The 22,139-nt window shown below is 36.1% G+C and overlaps 3 protein-coding genes across 4 annotated transcripts in view; all 3 read left to right on the top strand.

The window, feature by feature from the left end:
- LOC117911487 overlaps positions 1-11,654 on the top strand; it is a 36,239-nt gene extending 24,585 nt beyond the window's left edge. For both annotated transcript variants that reach the window (XM_034825886.1, XM_034825887.1), the window contains 15 exons: positions 59-147; positions 848-996; positions 2,054-2,197; positions 2,292-2,399; positions 2,870-2,980; positions 4,758-4,865; positions 4,936-5,046; positions 5,613-5,767; positions 5,919-6,393; positions 7,496-7,603; positions 7,729-7,787; positions 8,637-9,021; positions 9,157-10,704; positions 10,942-11,149; positions 11,266-11,654. In XM_034825886.1, coding sequence (XP_034681777.1) covers positions 59-147; positions 848-996; positions 2,054-2,197; positions 2,292-2,399; positions 2,870-2,980; positions 4,758-4,865; positions 4,936-5,046; positions 5,613-5,767; positions 5,919-6,393; positions 7,496-7,603; positions 7,729-7,787; positions 8,637-9,021; positions 9,157-10,704; positions 10,942-11,149; positions 11,266-11,366 — 3,859 coding nt within the window. In that variant the 3' untranslated portion in view covers positions 11,367-11,654. The remainder of the gene's footprint in view (positions 1-58; positions 148-847; positions 997-2,053; positions 2,198-2,291; positions 2,400-2,869; positions 2,981-4,757; positions 4,866-4,935; positions 5,047-5,612; positions 5,768-5,918; positions 6,394-7,495; positions 7,604-7,728; positions 7,788-8,636; positions 9,022-9,156; positions 10,705-10,941; positions 11,150-11,265) is intronic.
- A 706-nt stretch (positions 11,655-12,360) lies between these two features.
- LOC117911488 (peptidyl-prolyl cis-trans isomerase-like) lies at positions 12,361-13,143 on the top strand. Its single transcript, XM_034825888.1, has one exon. It carries the CDS (start codon positions 12,406-12,408, stop codon positions 12,922-12,924), a length of 519 nt encoding a protein of 172 aa, XP_034681779.1. The 5' UTR covers positions 12,361-12,405; the 3' UTR covers positions 12,925-13,143.
- A 1,003-nt stretch (positions 13,144-14,146) lies between these two features.
- LOC117911926 (probable magnesium transporter NIPA6) lies at positions 14,147-21,296 on the top strand. The gene is made up of 9 exons (XM_034826363.1): positions 14,147-14,852; positions 15,619-15,675; positions 15,973-16,063; positions 16,176-16,336; positions 16,445-16,572; positions 16,713-16,850; positions 18,642-18,734; positions 18,846-18,963; positions 20,700-21,296. Exons 1-9 carry the CDS (start codon positions 14,729-14,731, stop codon positions 20,792-20,794), a joined length of 1,005 nt encoding a protein of 334 aa, XP_034682254.1. The 5' UTR covers positions 14,147-14,728; the 3' UTR covers positions 20,795-21,296.
- The last annotated feature ends 843 nt before the right edge of the window (positions 21,297-22,139 follow it).

Below are 22,139 nucleotides of genomic sequence, written 5' to 3' on the forward strand. Positions count from 1 at the left end.
GATTTCCATTGATGAACTGTTCATCTAATTATTCTTTGTCCCTGTTTATCTCTTACAGTGGATCATGGTTGCTTTCTGGGAAACTTGCAAAGATGCTCTTAATTGACTGTGAGCAAAATGACAACTGCTGCCAGTTGACAATTTCGGGTATATTAAATAATATCTTCCTGAATTTTGTTGTTACCCTGTTATCTTTTCTTTTGCATTTTTATTTGTTTGCTAACCATTATTAAGGCCTTTTTGTATGCCAGTGGCTTCCTTTTTATTTTTATTTTCGTATTATTAATGGTTTTTTTCATTGCAATACACTTTTTATCTGTAATAATTCTGCATGGTTGTCAGCATTTTTCGTATTTGCTATGTTCTCAGAATTTTCACCAGTTTTTCTAGTGGGAAGTTTCTTCACCAAATACCTGTTCAGACTATAACCACCTTCCAAAGAACTTGTGACCAGTAGGGCACATGATCCTAGATCTTGTTGTTGATTGGTTATTGCTAACCAGAACCGGCAGATTCTAGGCATGTTTTAAACGATGAAGGTGCTAAAGCAATAAATCAGGCAACACTAGTAAAAACTCAAAGAAGATTGAAATGGTTTGACAGTGTGCCTGCATATATTTGGGAAAGGACTAAGCCCACTTATTGTGAGGATTGGGATTATAAAGTCTCTTTCTAATAAAGCCTCTGATGGCTTGCTGTTTTACTTTGAGAACTGCTCCCAGATGGGGGGAGACTAGGGGTATGAGGAACCCCCAGGAATTTGGTTCTAACTTTCTCTGTTTAGACATGCTTTAATATTTATATTTATGTACTCTTATCCTAATCTGCGTAGTTTTGAATCTTGCAGTGCTGGATTTTACCAAACAGCTTGTGGAAACTGGAGAAGAAAATGATTTTGCCCTGGCTCTTGTTGTTTTCTCCCTCCAGTATGTTTTAGTCAATCATGAATACTGGAAATACAAGGTGAAGCATGTTCGCTGGAAAGTAACATTGAAGGTGCATATTGCTTTCCCACTACTTCTACAAATTTGTTCCTATCCTGCTTTATTTTAACTTTAGAAATGTTTATAACATTGTCAAATGTTGGAAATTATTGATTTGCTTTGATTTGCGTTTTTATTGTTAGTGACAAGCTTAAGCATTGAAATGAAGAAGATAAAAGCAAAGGCAAGGGAAGTGAATTGACTAAGACTGCTACAGCATAAAAAAATCACAAACAGTGTTAAAGTTTTCAATACCAGAGGATTTCTTTTTTATTATTTCTGGAATATGGATATTAAAGACGAATTTTTTCTTAGAAATTAGTTTTGTTTATAAATGGAATAATGCTTTATGGGCTGTTTTTTGTGCGCTCTGGCTAATTAAAGTTTATAGTTTTGATTTATTGTAGTGAACATTGAGCCTCGTTTATTGTTATCCTATCATGTGTACTTTTTCCCACTAATAAGAATCATCTTTCTATAATCAAATGATAAATGAAGCCTATCAAATAAAATCAGATGATAAATGAAGCAGATTTCACATGCATGCATGTGAGTGAAGGTGAGAACTGTATTATTCTGATTATTCTCTTATTTCTCAAACCAAATGCTACTCCTGTGGATGGGATCATATGGCATTGTAATCTTTAGCTCCATTTTATCTTTTTACTTTTGTTAGTTATTGGCTTGGCTGCCAAATGCTATAAAAGAATCTAGTGAGAAAGTCGGCAACTTTTATGAATGAGAAAGTAACCTTAGTTGTCATGTATTACGTGCATGGTAAACATTCCTGATGTTTGCACATTTCCAACCCAATGTAGCTTCATACACTAGTTTATTGGATCTGATGGGGTTTATGATGTCTGAAATCTGGTTCTAGACTGGGTAAGTAGGTTTTATGCACTCTTTTTGTTGATTCACCTCAAATTTTTCACATCCCTATTTTCTGATCTTTCCATACAACTACTGAAATTGACGAGTTTTTCTTTTGGCCTTGTGGTGATTTGAAAGTGATGGTTATGGATGCAGTAATGCTAGATCTACCAATTCCTTTGATGTTATTTGTTTTTCAGGTGCTTGAAGTGATGAAAAAATGCATCATGACAATCCCATACTCTCAGAAAGTGGGTGAGATTGTCCAGGATATTTTACTCCGTGATTCTTCTATCCACAATGCACTCTTTCGAATTATTTGTACAACTAAACAGGCCTTGGAGGTCAGCTATCTTTGGATTCTTCCTTTCCTGTTGATTGTATAACTATCAGAAACCATTGTTTTCCCTCTTAAAGTGCAGATTATTTTTTTAACAGAAACTCTACATGAGCCGTCTTTGTGAAGCAATGGAGATTGAAGGATTAGAACTTGCAATATGTTCTGTTTTTGACATTCTTTTCACTATGCTATCCAAGCTTTCAAAGGTATCTTCTGGAAGTGCTGAGGTTTAAATTTGTGTTCTTATGGTAGGCTAAATTTGAAGGAATATTCAAGTTGGAATATGTTATATTTTTTGGTTTAATGGTAAGTGGATGTGGCATGCCAGATGTACATCTTGTCATGACTGTTAGTTTCACACAATGAACCTTTATATTTGATTGAACATATCGATTTCTCTAACGAGTAGTGCAAAAAGTCGGTTTTCATGCTCTCTCTTCCACCCCCCTCCCCCCTCTTTTCCTTTCTCTTTATCTCTCCACCTTCTCTCTCTCTCTCCCTCCACCATTGTTGTTTGAGAGTCTCAATTTCACTCCATGCTTTCAGACACCCATGTTATTTTTGGATATTTATCTGTTGATAGTATGCATCCATGGCATAATGTACTGTGGTAGATTTTGTTATATATTTTGTGAGGAACTAAAAATGTTACTATTCTGCTGTGTTAATTTTTCAGGATATTACATCAAGCCTGCCTGTTTTTGACCATGCAGTGCTGTCAACTACAACCAAACCCATTTCTGTTATTGCAGCTGTGATATCCTTGATATCATACTTCCACAATCCTGTATGGGCTTTTTCCACATTCAAATCGCAAATTATCGTGCTTGAATTATGACTTTCTTTTAATTTCCTTTTCAGTTAGCACCTACTTGCCTTTGTTGATATAATTAGTTTGGTTTTCTGCATGTTTATATGTGTCCGCAGAGCCTAAATTGTTCATTGTTTGTTGTTTTTTTTCTCTTTTCATGCTTCTGCATCCATTTAAAAATGTTTGGACAAGGTAAAATAATATTTTTACTTAATGTCATTTTATTAATAAGAAATCAATTTGTGGGCTGCATTAACAAATGCAGACCTAGTATTTTAGGAATTACTAAAAGTTTATTGATGATTTGGAAGCACTGGCAGAGCCAGTAGGGGCTTAGGGGGGGAAGTGCAACACCCCCACCCACCCCTCTAAAACTGAAAAAGAATATATCAATAAGAGGTAACCTCAAGACAAACTGTTAGTAAAGAAAATCTATGGAGTCCATAAAAATGAAGGACCTAAAAAAATGAATAATGTATTTTCTCAAACCATATATAACTCTTAAACAAATATGCTTACCTTTTCAATTTCTTTTTTATCTTTTTAATTTGTTTTATCATTCAGTTATTGTGAGTAAAAAAATCTTGAGATTTCAATTAAATATTAAATTTTTCTAGGACCTTTATGGTAAAAGGATTGACGAAATTACCAACTTTTTTTAATAAAAATAGTAATTGCTATTTTTAAAACTCTTTTAAAACTCTTTTAAAACTTTTATTTATCTTTTTAAAATAGAGACATTAATAAAGACCTACATTTATAAATTTTATTGTTGAAATTATCAAATTCTTTAATTAAAAGTTCTAACTACTTTTCGAAAAGCTCTATTAAATTTTTTTGCTGATTTCCTTTTTAAAATTACTAAAATTCATAAGATTTATATTTATAATATTTTTCTAAAATTGTTTTTGATCAAATTTAATTTTTTTTTTTTACTAAAATTGTTCATTATTTTGATTACTTGCAATTGGTATATGACAAATGTATTTATTATTTACATTTCTAATTACTTGTTTCATGTATAACATATGTGCTTAATATGTTTTACTATGTTTAAACATGTAATTATTGATTGATAAGGAGGTTATCATTTGAGAGTTCCAAAACATGAAAATATGAAAATAGGTAAAAAAAAATGTTGTATTAATTATTAGTTTAAAGTTTTTGTTAGATTTATCATGGATTAGGTTGCCCTTCCTGAATTTAATTCTTGGTTCCACCGCCATTTGTAAGTGATTCTTAATGCATTGGTTCTGTTCCAATGTGTGGGTGTTATTGTACGCAATCATGTCATTATTTGTAGAAATTACAGAGGCTGTTTCCTTGGGTGGTTTGGTGGGTGCTTGTATAGGAGAATGCCGAACGATATCTATCCTTAAATATTTATATTTCTTCATGCATCACTGGACTTAAGTTGCAACCATCAACTTTAAATAGAGTGAACAACATGATGTGCAATGGTAACTAGGTTTGTCGGTTGCTGGTTGTGGAGTTATGAGAAATATAAATTGTACACATGTTATATGTTTGTGATGCTGATAGACTATACAAATGGTAAATTCATGTAAATTTTCATGTACATTATGTAGTTGTCTCCGATATTGGGGTTCTTGTACATGCCTCTGTTGAGCCCGACGAAGATGGTCTAATATATCTTTGTAGTTCTTTCTTTTCTGGTTTCCATACACAGTAGTTCGGATGGAACTTCATTGACTTGAGTTTCTTTCTAAAAGCCTATTGTGTTTCTGTGCAGAGAATACAAGTGGGTGCTAGTAGAGTACTATCTATGTTATTCATTATAGCAGATTCTTCACAACCATATTTATTTGGGAATAGATGCTTCGGTTTGGATGATAAACAGGTATGGTATTTTGGTCTTTGAGCTTATTCTTTAAGTTTTCTTGTTCTTTGATTGACTACTTTGTTTTCAGATTACAGATTTAAGGCATTCTATTGATAAGATTCTAAGTGACCAGTCTTCTTATAATGAAGATCTCTTTGTTGCTACAGTCAAATTGCTTACTTCTGCTGCACTTCATCAGGTTTGTTTTTTCATATGCCATCTCTTAAGACTGCTGCTTAAATTTTCCAAATAAATTGAGATTGCAAGTATTCTTTCTGATTTTTCAGTGACCGGCTCTTGAATATGATGTCAAATAATATTCTGGTGATATTAGCTCAGAGAAAACATTAATTTTTGGGCCACAAATATGTATTAGTTTGTGTTTATGATATTCTTAATGAGGTTTCAACCTTTGTGGATTCACAAAAGCAATGATAGCTTCAGGTTTCTGAAGTGAACATTATTCTTTTAGTACTATGTATGGTTCTCTAGTTTTGGGCTTCTATTTTTGTAGGCTTTATACAGTTTGTTGCTTGTGTGAGTTTTTTTTTGTGAGAATACTAAATGATCCAAGGGCAACTTGGTTCAATCCTTTAACTTGAAAGCACAATGCAGCCAAGCTCAGCCTTCTTATGGCATGCATCTGTTCCTGTTTGAGGACCACTTAGATTGTCTTTTCCTCTCAACCTTATGTTTGTTAAGTGAATAATGTTGTTAATTTCTACTTCCAGTCATTGTTTCCATACTAATGGTTTCTTAGCGCAGCCTGCTTTTCTTGTTGCCATAATTGCTGCCAAAGACAATCTAGGTTTGAAGCAGCCAGTAAATGAAGCTTCCTTTGGAACACTGGGGTCTGTCAAAGCAAGTTTGGTAGATGCACTCTTGCAAGTTATTGAAAGATCTGATGATCTTATCAATAGGTATACTGTCTAATGAGTATGGCCTATTTGTTAGTATTTCATTGTAATTGTGCTTCATCTGATTTTGTGAATGTTTGTTTGGTGTGCTTAATCTAGTTTCTCTATCTGAAAGGTTACATATTTTAATTTGGTGAATTTCCTTTATTTCCAGCAATCCCCGTTTACTACTGAATGTGCTTAACTTACTGAAAGCATTGTGGCAAGGGGCTGCTCAATATGCAGATATTTTGGAATGGCTGAAAAACTCTGAAAAGTTCTGGAAACTATTTTGCAACTCCATTTCTCTAATTGCTAGAACGAAAGCTCCCCTGCCTGAAAATCTTACTGAAATGGAGGCTCTAAGCTTGGCATACAAATACCAGTGTCAAACAGCTGTATTGGAAATAATGGCAGAAGACTTGTTCCTGCAGAAGAAGTTACTGCATGCTGAATTTCTTGTAAAACTTGCTGCTGAATCATCAAAGGAAAAGACAGGAACTACAGTTGGTTTGGAAAAATCAAGATCTGAAAATTTACACCATCTTAAGGATGTTTTGTCATCCTGGTGTGAGAATTCAGTGTTGGTTGACCTGATCAAGTCATATGCATCTTGTCAATATGACACTGAAATATATCTCCGTGCAAAGGTGAATTTTATCTCGTCTTTTCTTTATGGCTATAAATGCTACTAGTAACAATAACTAAACACTATTGCTGTTCGGATGAGTCTCTGCTATTCCCTTTCTTGGGTTAATCACTTTTGATCATATAAAAACTGCATTACATAGAATCGAATAATTTGATCTTTAACTTAACATCAGAATGCTGAAACCAACTTCATGGTTATTCGATATAGTGTACATTAATGCCAGAATACTCCTTTATTTAAATGCATTAACTGGTAGTCTGTAAGGCTTGATGATTATAATTGAATGGAAAAAATGGACTCTCATTGCTGACCCAGGTTATTGAGATTAAGGGTTGTGATGAGGATGAGCAGATGGCTCTTGTATTTTGTTTTGAAGCTGATAGGCTGAAAGTACCCATGCACTTTCATGATACCAAACCATCCATGTCAGGTTCCAGATTCCAATCATTTCCTTTTGCTTGCTGGATTAGACTTCTGTTTTCTAGTAAATTGGTGCTTGTATCACTGTATGTGCACAAAACAGCCACTTATGGGTGCTGCTTTTTTTAGCTACAACCACAAAGGAAGAACTTTCTTTTTACTTTCATCCCTAGCACCAGTTTTTCTTCCCTATGGGTCAAATAGTTTCCATCCATCTGCCCCATTATTTTTGCAAGGTCTTGACATTTGGTTGCCATTTCTGATGTTTTATATATTTCACTACTAATTTTGTTATATAAGATGGTCCATTTTTAGTTGGCCATTGTGAACTATTTCTCATGGAATATTGTTGAAGTGTTTCAAGTTACCGGGAAATATATATTAAACTGTTTTTCTAATGTCCAGAATTAACGCTATTTATTAGATTCATTCAAACAAATGTTGTCAAGTTCTAGCCTAGGAAGTCACTAGGCTTGTCTGGGATCTTTTCCATGACTGGGTGAGTGGGTGCCTACTAGGTGCTCTCTTAGGGTTCTCTGTGCCTCTCTTTACTTAGCAAGCACACTGCATTCTTTATTGATGAGCATTGTTGTGGATTATTGCTAGTTGTTTCCTCTTGACTATTGTCTTTTCCATATTCTAAAAGTAATAATCATATCTAGTGATGAACAACTTTGTAGATTGCTGCCAGTTTATTCATTGTGCACGTGATGGGAAAATTAGCAACAGGTGATGCAGGGAGTTTGTCTGTCTCATTACTTGAAAAGCTACATAGTATGAATAAAAAGGTGTAATACTATCTCTAATCTGTTACTTTGTTATTTCCTGTAACTTCTCTCTGTTGATTTCGACAATACTCTTTTGAAGTCATGTCTTATCTTACTCCAGCATTTGGTTGTATTTCTGCTTGCAGCTGGGCAATCAGCCTGCTTTCTCTGAATTGTTATCTCAATATTCCCAGCGGGGTTACAGGTACAATGTACATAATATTTTCATGTTCTAGTGCAGTATTTTACTTTGGTGTCACTTCTAAATACGACACCCATGAGTTCACCCAAATCAACAACTAGGCCTTTGAAAAAGTACTATCTCAAATCCCCATGTGGTCTTCATCCCCCTCCATGCAAAGTATATTCTACCCCTGATTGAAATTTCCTTTTCCTTTTCCTTTTAAAGCTGTCATAAAACAGTATTACCTTTTGCTTATAGTGATCTAAGTCAATGATTTTGCATTAAATCCTGAGGCTAGGTGAGTGATATATGATCCATTGCTTTGTAAAGCAGCACATGGAAAATAGTCAGCTTAATGGTTATAAAGTATAATTATATCCATGATCCACTGACTAGTGGAATTACCTTTTGTTATCTAGAGTTGTTTCTGTTATTCTCTCATGTCATATTGTTTCTTGTGCACCTAGCAGTCATGTGTGTATTTAATTTTATTTTTGTATATTATTTGCCTTGTGTTGCTGATGATAGACATTGTTGCAGCTTATATTCCTCATGCTTAATTTCTATTTACCATGTGCTACCCTGCAAAGTTGTTTGGCACTCTGCCATATGCTTGGACTGACAAATTGTCAAAGCTTTTTTTGTTGATAAGTGACAAATTGTCTAGGCATTCATCTGGCATAATGCTTATAAAGTGGATTCTGTTTGTTTATTCGGCCTCATTAGTCTGTGTATTCATTTTGTTGCATCTGCTGGTGCCTTAGTAAATTATTTTAGTTCTCAGGAAGGAAATGCTTTTCCTGGTAGTAATTTTTAAAACAACTTTTCATTTTGTGCTGTTGGCAAATCATCGTTTCTTTTTAATTTCAGTGAAGGGAAGGAACTGAATATTTTAATACTCAGTGATCTTTATTATCATCTTCAAGGAGAGCTTAAAGGCCGTAAAATTGATCCTGGGCCATTCAAAGAGCTTGCCCAGTATCTACTGGATTCACAATTTTTGCAAAATTATCGACATGAGTATGATGGTGACCTTTTTGCACCTGCTAAAGATGTTCACTTGTTTGACACCAGTCATTTACAAGCAGATTTAGGATTAGCTATGTGGGATCATTCACAGTGGAAAGCAACTAAAGAAATTGCAGAAATAATGTTGCTTTGCATGAAGGAAGCTAACTCAATGGTGTTGCTCACTGGATCAAAGCTTTGTTCATTGAAAGCATTGATAACCATCTTGACCATGTATGAAGAAGATGTAAGTTCTCAGATTGGATTTAGCTCTTTGTATGCTGGTCATATCTTGAACTTATCAGTCTGAAGGACCATAAGCATTTTTGTTTTTTCTGCATGTCTTATTATTATATAATATTGATTTAAGGTCCTTGTGCAGTTAAGTGAGAGAAAGACTACAATAGGTGGGGCGATCCCTGAGCAACTCATTCTATCGTGCATAGATCATGTGTGCCAATGTTTCCATGACACACTAGAATCATTAGCTCCAGTTCTCGATGCTCCTGAAGATATGCTTGATTTCCTTGCAGCCCAAGCTGAACTACTTCTCCGTCTCATTAGATTTGTAAACAAAAGTCTGCCTTTACCTGTTTGTGTACTTGTTTTAAAAACCTCAGGTCATGGCCTTAAAGTGTTGGGTAACTTTAAGCCATCTGTTCCTGGGGTTAGAACAACAATGAAGCTCTTACTCATGTTGCTTCTCTCATCACTTGAGTTCAGCTCTCTCAGTTCACTTTTAGGTGGGTTGTCAGATAAGAAATCTGTTGAAGACTTAGCTGAAGCATCTAGTGTGAGTTTGGGGCTATTACCTATTCTCTGCAACTGCATCGGAACTGCTGAGAATTGTGTCCTCTCCCTGACAACTATTGACTTAATACTGAAAGGCTTCTTGACACCTAACACTTGGTTCCCCATCATACAAGAACATCTCCAGTTGCAGCATATTGTTCTGAAACTTCAAGATAAAAGCTCTCTTGCTTCCATTCCCATTATTTTGAGATTTCTTTTGACCCTTGCACGAGTGAGAGGAGGTGCTGAGATGCTTCTTACTGCTGGCTTTTTCTCATCTCTGAGAGTGTTGTTTGCTGACTTATCTGCTGGTAGGCCATTTTCAGTTATTCAAAATGGTACAAGTCGCTCCAACTCATCTGAGAATTTTGAAAAGCCTCAGCACGTTTGGGGTCTAGGCTTGGCTGTAGTCACAGCAATTATTCATTCTTTGGGAGGCAGTTCCTCGTGTGTCAATACTGTTGAGAATGTAATTCCTTACTTCTTCTCTGAGAAAGCTTATTTGATATCATATTATCTTAATGCACCAGACTTCCCATCTGATGATCATGACAAGAAAAGAGCTCGGGCTCAAAGGACAAAGACATCTCTTGCTGCTCTTAAGGAAACAGAGCATACTCTAATGTTAATGTGCGTGCTAGCAAAGCACTGGAACTCATGGGTTAAGGCTGTGAAAGAAATGGATACAGAGCTAAGGGAGAGAAGTATTCATCTTTTGGCCTTCATTAGCCGGGGAACTCAACGCCATGGAGAATCACCCAGCAGGATTCCACCTCTCTTGTGTCCTCCTATGCTCAAAGAGGATTTTGATTTTTACAAGAAACCAGCATTTGTTAACAGCAAAAATGGATGGTTTGCTCTTTCTCCTCGTGGTTGTTTATCAAAATCTAAGTTCTCATCTGTCTCAATCAAGTCAACTGCTCTTGTAGTCAAGGATCAATCATCTGAAAATTTGGATGTTTCTCAGACACACTTCTCAGATATAGTAGCCTTGCAGATCTATAGAATTACATTTCTTCTATTGAAATTTCTCTGTTTACAAGCTGAGGGTGCTGCTAGGAGGGCCGAGGAAGTGGGATTTGTAGATCTTGCTCATTTTCCTGAACTTCCAATGCCTGAGATTTTGCACGGCTTACAGGTACAATGATAGCATTTATTCTTGTACTAGGATTATGTCCCCCCTACTAAATTATGGGATGTTTATAGATTTGTTAGTGTTTTACATTTGAAGCCTGGCTTACCAGCACCTCCTCAGGGCAAAAACATCTGGTCTTCCAAATTTTAATCCAAGAAAAGATTGGAAGTCAGTAAATGGATTAAGGATTAAACCTTTATTGTTACAGTCTTATGTTGAGTTCTTATTCCTCTGATGCAGGATCAAGCCATTGCCATTGTCACTGAACTCTGTGAGGCCAACAAATTAAAGAAGATCGAGCCTGAAGTCCAGAGCACATGCCTCTTATTACTGCAAATAATGGAAATGGCCTTGTACTTGGAACAATGCGTTTCACAGATCTGTGGAATCAGACCTGTTTTAGGACGCGTTGAGGATTTTTCCAAGGAAGTCGTCCTGTTAATTAGAGGTAACACCATAATTTTCATTCTGCTAACTTCTAACAACCATCATAATAACGTAATTTTCAAACTCCCATGCCTAAACATGATCTTAAAATCTTGATTGTTTTTGGGTGTTTTGCAGCAACGGAGGGACATTCTTTTTTGAAAGCAGCAGTAAAGTCCTTGAAGCAGATTATATCACTTGTGTATCCTGGACTATTACAAACTGAGGGCCTCTTGTGAGCTGTCAGGTGCCCCTGTAGATCTAGGTGAACTCTGTAGCTGTAAAAACTCATGTAAAATGTGTAAAGATTCCTTTTCCCTTTATGAATTTTGGACCCTTTCCCAGCCTTTCTTTTTGTGATTCCAATTCATAAAGAGCTCTTTTCCACAACGAGCATATGCCCTCCAGTGGGGTCTGTAAGCTCTCTAGCCACCCATGAATCCATTTCCAGTTGGAGACATCTTTCTTCAGTCAAACCACTTGCACAGCTTTGTTTTTTTGTAATAATTATTTCCCCTCCATTAAGGTCCATGTTTCATCTTTAAACAAATCCAAAATTTCAAATTGCCCCTTTCTTTGTTTGTTTGCAGGAGTTAGGATTTCGATCTCAATCACTGCCCTGTGTGTATACTTTTTGTTCTGGTTGAATAGAATTCTCATGAAAAACCTTGGCATGAAGGCTGATTTTAAAAATAAAGAAATAAAAAAAGACAGCTCCAATATTCAAACAGAGCTTCCTCATAAGTCAATTGAATTTTATTGTTTGATAATATAAGTAGGAGCCCAATTTCTAAATTGCTTCGATAAGAATGTATATAAGTGGAATATTGGGTTTATGAGATGGGTCCCGAGTATGGCACCCATGTCTCCAATCTGAACTAAATTGGGCCTAGATACCACGTGATCGACAAACAACAGTCAGTACCTTTAATTGTAACCGTACAACGACGTCGTTTTCATTATCTGGATCTAATCCACGTGGGCACCGAATAATCCAAAAGCATATACCACGTGCCCATATATATATATGCTACCGCCTCATCCGCAACTAACCAGAGTTAAAAAAAAAAAGGTTGACCATAGTTGCTGTAATAATCCACCTTTCTTAATCTTAATATATGGACACGTGTCCAAACCCAACGGCCACGATTCGCCCCCTGCAGATATTGCCAATGGAAGGCCACTATATAATGAATCTCACCTTCTCCAACAGACCAGGTTGCTCTAGACGCAGTTTTAGAGAGGGAAAGAGAGAGAGAGAATCGTAGCTCAGCAAAAATGACGAACCCTAGGGTCTTCTTCGATGTCTCCATCGGCGGTGCTCCCGCCGGTAGGATTGTGATGGAGTTGTACGCTGACACAACTCCACGAACCGCCGAGAACTTCCGCGCCCTCTGCACCGGCGAGAAAGGCGTCGGCCGGAGCGGCAAGCCTCTGCACTTCAAAGGCTCAATCTTCCACAGAGTGATCCCAAGTTTCATGTGCCAGGGTGGCGACTTCACCAGGGGCGACGGCACCGGCGGCGAGTCCATCTACGGTGCCAAGTTCGAGGACGAGAACTTCATCAAGAAGCACACCGGTCCCGGCATACTGTCGATGGCGAACGCCGGTCCTGGAACAAACGGATCGCAGTTCTTCATATGTACGGATAAGACGGAGTGGCTGGACGGGAAGCACGTGGTGTTCGGACAGGTGGTAGAGGGGATGGATGTGGTGAAGGCCGTTGAGAAGGTAGGCTCAGGCTCCGGAAGGACCGCCAAGACCGTGAAGATCGAGGACTGTGGTCAGCTCTCTTGAAATGCTGTTCCTCATCCCCTACTTTCTTTACTATTTCTGCGGTATTAGCCTGTCTCGTCTAGCCTCTGAGTCCTGGTTGTCACCTTACGTTTCATGTGTCTGTCCCTGTCGTTTGGTAGGTTGCACAAACCTCCATATCTCTATGTATTGCAGTGAACTCCTCAATAAGCTAGTGCATTTGGTCTACTTGTAACAAAACTCTCGTCTTGTCTTGTCTTCTCTCGCATGATCCAAAATAAAAATTTTAGAAAAATGAAGCAAATGAAAACAAAACAAAAATGGAGGCGAAAATCCTTTTGGAGGATCAGGCCATCAAATCAAGGCGGAAAGGATAAATGTGGCGCACCACCTGCGATGGTGGACCCACACGGATAAATCTTTACACAAAGTCTAAGACAGGGTTAAAGACTTAAAATCAACCACAAGGCCTGTATTTCATGGGAAGCTTCCTCAAATCCCTTGACAAAGAACAAAGGAAAAGTAAAAAGAATGGAGAAGGAAGCTTCATTTGGTTTTGGTTTTGGTATTTGGATTTTCCATCAGATTAGATGTTTTAGATTGGATTTTAGGTCATAGTTGTATACCTACAAAACTATTCTTCGGGTCAAAGCCAGAAACTTTCAAGCAGATTTTCTAGTCGAATAAAACAAACACTTTCTTAATTCTTAATCATTAAGTTCTCGTTTGAATGTTGAAAAGAACAAAATGGGTTAGTAGAAGAAAATGTAGAGAAAAAAAAAAAACCCTTTTTCTTTTTCTTTCCAATTACATGAGAGATTTTTTTCTTTTAATATATTTATTTTAAGTTTTGGGTTAAAAGAACCGAAGGACGCACTCACGGGGATAAAAAGAGTAACGTCTGGAACAAGCGACATCATTTGACAACAAATCAAGCCATCATATAAATTTAACATAATTATTACTTTTTTTTTTTCAAAAACATAAAATATAAAAATAAATACATAAAATGTAAAATTAATGAATTATTTAAAATAAAATAAAAATTTAGAGTTTATAATAATTTTAGAAAATATTTATAATATTTTGAAAAAATTATTATTTAAGTATAAAAAAATTAAAAACATTTATTCTTATTTTCTTTTAATAATAATAATAATAATAATAATTAAAAATAGAAATTAAAATGAAAACCCTTCAAATTTTTTTCTTTAAAAAAAAAATTAAAGACAGGCATTACTTCACCCATTTTTTTTTCTTTTTTTCTTTTTTTTTTTTGCATTCGTTGGCATCCTGGTTGTCCCATTATGGCTCTCTAGAATCCTAATCTTCTATGAAATTACATATTTGACCCTATATTTGGTCTATTGTTACAATCTGTTAAGGGTGTTTTTGACATTCCACTGGGGAGCAGACTGCCACATTGCCACGTGGGCGTTAGAACAGTGAACGACAAGGGATCCGGTAGCAACATAGTTAAGCGACGCCGCGAAGGAGGCGATCCCGCCCTAGCCCAACCTGCATCACTGTACGGGCGCGAGAAACTTCCGAACAAGACGACGATGACGACGACTGCCACTGCGTGTGTTTGGTGAAGAGAGAGAGGGCGCTTCCGCCATTTGAGATCGCCATCCACACACGCACACTCTCTCTTTCTCTGTCTGTCTGTCTGTCTCTCTCTCTCTCTCTCTCTCTGTATCTGCTAATTCTGAACCCGCCGGCCGACGTTACTGCGGTTTTGGCGGGAATTCTTATCGGATTTTCAGCTTCTTATTTTTGAAGAACTGTGGTTGTCGGTGATCGCAACTATTTGAATTGGTGGGGTTTTGGGGAGTGGGAGAAAGAAATGGGGGTGTCGGACAATACGAGAGGATTGATACTGGCAATGGCGTCGAGCGCTTTCATTGGCTCCAGCTTCATCTTGAAGAAGAAGGGTCTCAAGCGCGCTGCTGATTCCGGTACACGCGCAGGTGAGCTTGATTGTGATTATGTAATTCAATTGTGATATCAGTTGTTCTATGTGTCTATGATGTTGGATTTTATCATACGAATTTCTAATCTACCTTCCCGGAGCTCATTCACTGGGGAATTGGAGGAAAATGAAATGTTGTTGCTCCCTTCATTATTATCAGTAAGATGGGGAAAGACGAGGAAGAGGAAGGACGTGGAAGGAAATGAAAATTGGAATCTACATAATTCTAAACTCACTGATTTGAAGGCAAATATTGTGTTCATATTTACTGTTTTCTTGTTCAGGGGCACAATCTGGTTTATTAATCGGGTCCATTATGTCAATTAGAAATACTAGTGTCTATCTGGGTAATTCTTCCGCTTCAAAAAATAAAGGAAAAGTGGAAAAAAAAAAAGTGTTCCTTCTGAGCAAGCTGAAGCTAGGATTGGTTTCTATCGATATAGAAGACCCTAAGACAATTGAAACCTTATTTTCATTTTAGAGAAATGCTGGATAATTAAAACTACCCAAAACTTGAATCTTAAATTTTTGTGATGGTTCAAGATTTCATGATGGTGGGAGGGTTCCATTTTGGCCACTCTCAGTACCATATACAATAAGGTCATATCTGCCTTTCTAAATCAATTGACACATGAATAAGTTTTGCACTTAGTATGTTGGTTTAAAATTAATTACTTTGTTTATGAACCGAATGGATCATTTTATTTGAATGCTGCATGCTTCTTTTTGTTCATATAGTGAACTTTCATTTTTTAATAATGTAGGAGTTGGAGGTTACACTTACTTGCTTGAGCCTCTTTGGTGGGCAGGAATGGTTTTGAGTAAGTATATTGAACATCACTGCTAGTTAATTCTTTTTTCCCTTCCAATTATCATATCACTTAAATGATAATGATACTTCCGGTGCACTGTGTTTGCCACTATATCTCTGTAGCTGGTTTTTTGTTTCTTACTTGTATACTTCCGGTATACTATGTTCACCACTTTAGTTTGACACTCTTTATATATATATATACACACACATACTCTCTTATTTGCCTATCAAGAAAAAAAATTCTCTGAAATGATAGTCGGTCAATGTATATTAATCTTGGATTGTGAAATTTCTTGTCAAATAGTGATTGTTGGAGAGGTTGCAAACTTTGTTGCCTACGTTTATGCTCCAGCAGTTCTGGTGACCCCCCTTGGTGCGTTGAGTATAATTATTAGGTAATAATGCAGGTGCTTCAAAGGTCTTGTTTGTGCTAAATTATTAAAATAAAAGTGGAATTTTCTTTTTCTCTTTTATTTTAGAACTAACATGTTTGATATATGTGAATAGTGCCATTTTGGCGCATTTCATGTTGAAGGAACGGCTACAGAAAATGGGTGTTCTGGGATGTGTTTCATGCATTGTGGGATCAGTAGTGATTGTAATCCATGCACCTCAAGAGCACACTCCAAATTCGGTACAAGAAATCTGGGCTCTGGCAACTCAACCAGGTTCCGGGTTTAGACATTTCTTTTTATCTTAAGTTCTACTCTTTTTTTTCACCTTATTAGTTGAAGAAATAACTAATGCTTTTGTTGCTTTTCTTTTTCTGTTGACAGCATTTCTAATATATGTAGCAGCTACATTATCCGCAGTATTGGCTTTGATCTTGTATTTTGAACCTCGATATGGACAGACAAATATACTGGTTTACTTGGGCATTTGTTCATTAATGGGTTCACTTACGGTAATTATGTTGCCTTTTTAAGTCTTCAAGTAGCTAGGGGCACTCTGTTTTTTGGAGGTTTATGGCTTTTCATTTCATTGTAACATTTGCTACTCTGTTCGGTGCTCAGTCTTTGGAACATTTCTCTTGCTGTTCTGCAGGTTGTAAGCATAAAGGCTATTGGAATTGCTATAAAGCTTACTCTGGAGGGGATAAGTCAAGTTGCTTATCCTCAAACTTGGTTTTTCCTTACTGTTGCAGCAGTCTGTGTCATCACGCAGTTAAACTATCTGAATAAGGCAAGTCTAGCATTATCAATGCTGGAAGTGTTATGATTTTAATAATGTTTATTTCTATTCTTTAGTAAGTCATTGCTTTCTTGTTTTTGAGTATTTGACCTATGGTTCAAAGTTACAGTATTTTCGCTGACTGAGTAGGTCCCAAGGCAGATTATATTGAGCTATACGTGCAATATGTTAGTTAAAAGCTCAAAAACTTATAAAAGGAGTAGTGAAAATTCTTAGAAAAATAATTACAATTTGATAGACTCGACAACTAATAGCAAAGAAACCATCTATCATATTTGATTGATTCAATAGTTATAAATGCATCTGTTATCCCAGTTTTACACCCAATACTGATTTTTGATTACTGTTATATCAACACATTGAAATTTTAACTTGCTGAAAAGAAAAATTAGTTTGTGCTGTCAAAAAAGAAGATAAAAAATAGAAAGAAATGTGTTTAATAACAACTTGATAATTGTCTGAAAATAAGTAATTATGAATTTCTTGTTCATAATAATTTGTTGAAGTGTTTTTTCTTGTTCCTAGTCAAGGATTGAGACATTTTCCTTGATTGATGTGGAGATTCTATGAGAAATGCAAAGATTCTCGGGATTTTTACCCCCTCTCATTTGCATTGGATCCAAATTGAGTTGTTACATCAAGTTTTATCATGAGTGAGCCAAGATGAGTGATTCGTATTCGAGTTAGGACTAAATTGCTATTGAACTACACAATACTCAATTTGCGTCTTGGACTAGCTGCAGTCTTATCAGAGAATCATGACTTGACTGTCTCTCTATAAGACATTAATTCTCAACTTAGCATATTATTTTTCATTAAACCTTGACAATCATGCCTTAAAATGCCTATCTGCTATGTTGCATGCTTACCCGCACTATTTAACACATGAAAAATCATATATCATGTTTTGAGATTTTGGGTTAGTTACATTGATTATATAAGGTATAGATGATTTCAATGTGTCCAAAGTCAAAAAAATACTTGGGATGCATCTCATGCTTGCTAGTTAGCGTATTGCTGTATTTAAAATATTTTCCTTGGATTTTGGACATGTTTTGGAAACTTACAACAAGTGAACAATTAGGTCAAAGAACCCTATGCATTGTTGCAGGCAATAGTCATTCCCAGGAGACTATTATATGCCATATATGATGTATTGTTGTATAGAGGATTGCAATCTCTAGCACTGCCAAATCTCCTGAAACTTAACAAAGCAAAAAACTTCCAATCCATTTGCTTCATGCTTGCCCATCCAATTTAATTCAATTTTTGTACCCTGTTGATTATATTGCAAGCCTGTAGGGCTTTACAGAAGATTGATGCATTTTGGTTTTCAACTTCCAGTTTTCAATACCACCATGTTAATTAAATATATTTCTCAAGCTTACAATATTTTGAACCTAGAAGTGCTTGATGACCATCATGATACTTCATTTGCAATAGTCATAATTAAAATTTTATCTAGGAATCTGCAAAACTTTTCAGTCATTGTGATTGGTGCTTAAGAGTGTGGGTCAGGTCATTTAGCCATTCCATGCAAGTATGTGAACCATTTTACACTCTAATCCTTTAACCTTTCCCTAGCTCCCTTAATGTTGACAAAAATCTGAAAGCTGTGATTCCACTTTATTGAGCTGAGATGTGTGACTTACACAAGCTTGAATGGTTATGTTGTGTGCCATTTCTCCTAATTGGTTTGTTAGCTATTTGGTGAATGTAGTTTAAGTGAACAGGCTCTTGCATTTCTCGTGTTGGCTGATGTTTATAGCTTCTTTGTTCCAGGCGCTGGATACATTTAATGCAGCAATTGTTTCTCCAATTTATTATGTCATGTTCACAACTCTGACTATAAGTGCAAGTGCAATAATGTTCAAGGTAGATTGCTGAATCTATTTACTTGGTGTTGTTTCTGAAGCTGCATTATCGGGTTCTTATGATTACAAGAAATAATGAGCATAAATCTTATTCTTTGCATGTGCTCTGCAGGATTGGTCAGGTCAGAATGCAAGCAGCATAGCTTCAGAGATATGTGGATTCATCACTGTCCTTTCAGGAACAATCATACTGCATGCAACAAGGGAACAGGAACCAGCTACTGCATCAGGTACAAATTGACCAATTTATTTTTATTATTATTATTATTTTTATCTTACAGACCCAAGATTTTAGTCCCAAGGATTGTCCTTTGTTAGTCCAAATATTTATCCTCCAAATACAGATCAGCCTAATTCTTACGCATCTATCTGTTAGATCTGTAAGCCATTCTCATAAAGCAGTTATGAACATAAGTTACAAATGAGGTAGCAGAGTGCAGCACAATTTCAAGCTGAGTTCATTGTCAAATTAGCCTGTTGACTAAAATATCGATGCTGAGTTCATTCTTTCAACCTGCTTGGTCCAATTCAGGTTGAAAAACTACTTTCCTTTTGATGGGAACCATAGTACTGATAAAAGAAATTGAAAAATTACAAAATTCCATACAAGGACAGTTCCTTATTTTCTTTTGAAAAGGAAATTAATGAAGGATTTTTAACCACATAAGCATGCCTTTGGGATGAATACCATGCATATCTCACTAGAAATGCTATCTAATGGAGAAGAAAATGCAAGTTTGTGCCGTATTTTTTTTTGGTCTTTTTACCTGAGGTCTTAGTTGGTGTGCCTGTTCTGATTTTAGTTGGGCATTTTCTTCTCCTCCTTATTCTTTTCTTTTTTCGTCTTTTCCCCCCCTTTTTGTGGAACTGTCCGTAAATGTTTTCCTTGAAAGAATGATACGTGGTTTGTTTAGATATGAGTTCTCTTCGCTTTGTTCTTTTATTTCTTAAATGATTTTTTGGGGTGAGGCAAGGGCCTTTTCAGGTATTGAATAATTTCTCAGATTGGCCTGGGGAATTATGCCCAGAGAATATTCATACAAGTATTTCCTCCAAAAGATTTCAGGTATTGAATAATTTCTCAGATTGGCCTGGGGAATTATGCCCAGAGAATATTCATACAAGTATTTCCTCCAAAAGATGGGGGTAAAGACACTTGTCTCATTTCTTTCTCCATCTTTGCTTACCAGGCAGTTCTGGTTCAAGCCTGAGTATTAAACCAGGGCTAGATTCTGGCTAGTTGTGGATTCACCTCCATGTTGTCCAGCTAGTGAACATTATCGTCAATCCAAGTCATATGAAAAGATGGACACAGCCATCTAAGCCCACTTTATTCTGGAAGTTTGGAAATAGAATGATCATTATACTGAATGGTCTTCAGATTGGATGATAGGCAGACTCTTTGACACAGATGGTCTAGCTGAAATAACAGAATCATTAGTGAGTTTTGTACTAGTTTTTTCTTTGTTGATCAAACTACTTGTAGAACTGGTGTCTATGAAATCTAAGGTACACTTGTGCATTTAACTCCAGAGAGAGAGAGAGAGAGCCTTTCCTCCTTTTAACATAGTTGAGCTTTACTCGAATGTGCTAATCCTTTGAATCTGATTATTCTTCCGGTGAATAATGCAATTTATTAGGTTGTACACACCTTGCAATTTATTAGGTTGGAAGGTGGAGAAGAAGAGTTTCTGTCTGTTGCTTGTAAGGTTTTTGTACTTTGGTTTGTTTTGCAAGGGGCCTTGGTGAAGCAAGGTTATGTGGATATTGGACAAGGTTATGGTTTGGGAGCCTGCTTCTTTGTCTCACAGGGCTTTGTCTTTGTCTAGGGCCCCTTGTTGTGGGATGGTTGGTTGTCTCTTTGTCTAGTGCTCCTTTTTTTGTGCTTTTAATATATTTGCTTTTACCTATAAAAAAAACTATTCAATTATACTTTCATTGCTAACACCTTTCCTATTCAATGCAGGAACCATAACATGGTATCTAAGTGGGGATGCAATGAAGGGTGTTGAAGATGAACATTTTATCACTTTACACCATTCTGATTATTTTGAGCACTGAATTTTTGCTTTGAAATGGATGGACAAAGAAAATGATCCCCGGCAATGAAGCAACACAATGCTGTGACGTAGCATTACACTAGTGCATTTGCAGGGTGAAAGAGTTCCTCTCTTTCTCTTCACAAACTTGGAGATTCAGGATTTTTCCAGATTATTTCTTTTCTATGCAACCCTGTTGACAAGTTGCAGGGCAGGATGGTTGGAAGATGGGAATTGCCAAACCATTTGAAATTAGCAAAGGAGGCTGCAGTTCCCTATCATTCATGGCTGGTCCGATAATTGCCTTCAAATTTGTACATATTTATCCACATGCTTCCATTCAATGATAATTTGAGTATAGGGTTTATTCTTTAGTTGAATTGTAGTAGTACATAGATTATTACTGACTCGTTTTGTCGATCACTAAATCATCGGTGTGGATACATACTCTTGTAGAGTTGAAAAAGATCAATTGTATGAACACTGATCTGCAGAAACATGGAGTCATCTTTGCTTGTGTGTGCTTTCATGGTGTGATTTCAAGTTCAGTCTTCATGTTTAGTCATCAGTAGTTGCCTTGAAAACAGTTTTCTAATTTATGAAACATATTTGATAATTGTTTTCTATACCAAATGGGGTTGCCTTGGTTTGTGATTGTGTCTGATGGGCTATACAGAAAGCATCGAGTTCCTGACTGCCCATGAATTCTATTGCCTTAACGTTTAAGTTAAGTCTGTTTGAACTTTGAAGAGACTTTTGGCCTTGCATGGTTGCCCATGATTGATCAGCCAAATTTGTGTTCTTGATATAAATTTGCAAGTCTAATGACTAGTTTGGAAGTGAATATTGTAAAATGCTAAAATGGTGTTTAGATTAATATATTTTTATCATGAACAGATAATATTTAGAAATCAACTAAAATATGTTTTTAAAAGTATTTTTTTATAATAAAATACATGAAAAATTTTATTTTTAGAATTTAAAGATAATAATCTAGTTATTTTTTTCTCCCTAATATCACCTTTTAAAGATGTCTATCCCTTTATTACCAAGCAAGAATATTCTTACAATAATATTCATTCTTTAACATATCTCACAAATTTTTTATTGTCAAAAGCTGTAAAATTATATTCTTTTTTTTTAAAAGATAAAAACGATTTCTTCTTCATAGATAGATATAAGATTTATGGGGCAATTACTTAAAAGTACATTTTGCGCAACGACATTTCCCATCTGATAGAAAAAGATCCCATGATCCTGAATCGATCTTACCTGGGATGGCAAATCCCAAGTTTGTTTATGAAGATCGGATCAATAAAAAAATTAAATGTATAATCTTTTAATAAATTTTATCATATTTTCTCTTC

This window comes from Vitis riparia, chromosome 3, assembly GCF_004353265.1.
Source record: "Vitis riparia cultivar Riparia Gloire de Montpellier isolate 1030 chromosome 3, EGFV_Vit.rip_1.0, whole genome shotgun sequence".
Taxonomy (NCBI): Eukaryota; Viridiplantae; Streptophyta; class Magnoliopsida; order Vitales; family Vitaceae; genus Vitis; species Vitis riparia.

Excerpts from the sequence above, each read along its gene's own strand:
- LOC117911926 (XM_034826363.1), top strand. The coding sequence starts at position 14,729 with ATGGGGGTGTCGGACAATACGAGAGGATTGATACTGGCAATGGCGTCG. Across the intron at positions 16,337-16,444 it reads GGCTCTGGCAACTCAACCAG|CATTTCTAATATATGTAGCA; the intron begins GTTCCGGGTTTA and ends TTCTGTTGACAG. Across the intron at positions 16,573-16,712 it reads CATTAATGGGTTCACTTACG|GTTGTAAGCATAAAGGCTAT; the intron begins GTAATTATGTTG and ends GCTGTTCTGCAG.
- LOC117911488 (XM_034825888.1), top strand. The coding sequence starts at position 12,406 with ATGACGAACCCTAGGGTCTTCTTCGATGTCTCCATCGGCGGTGCTCCC.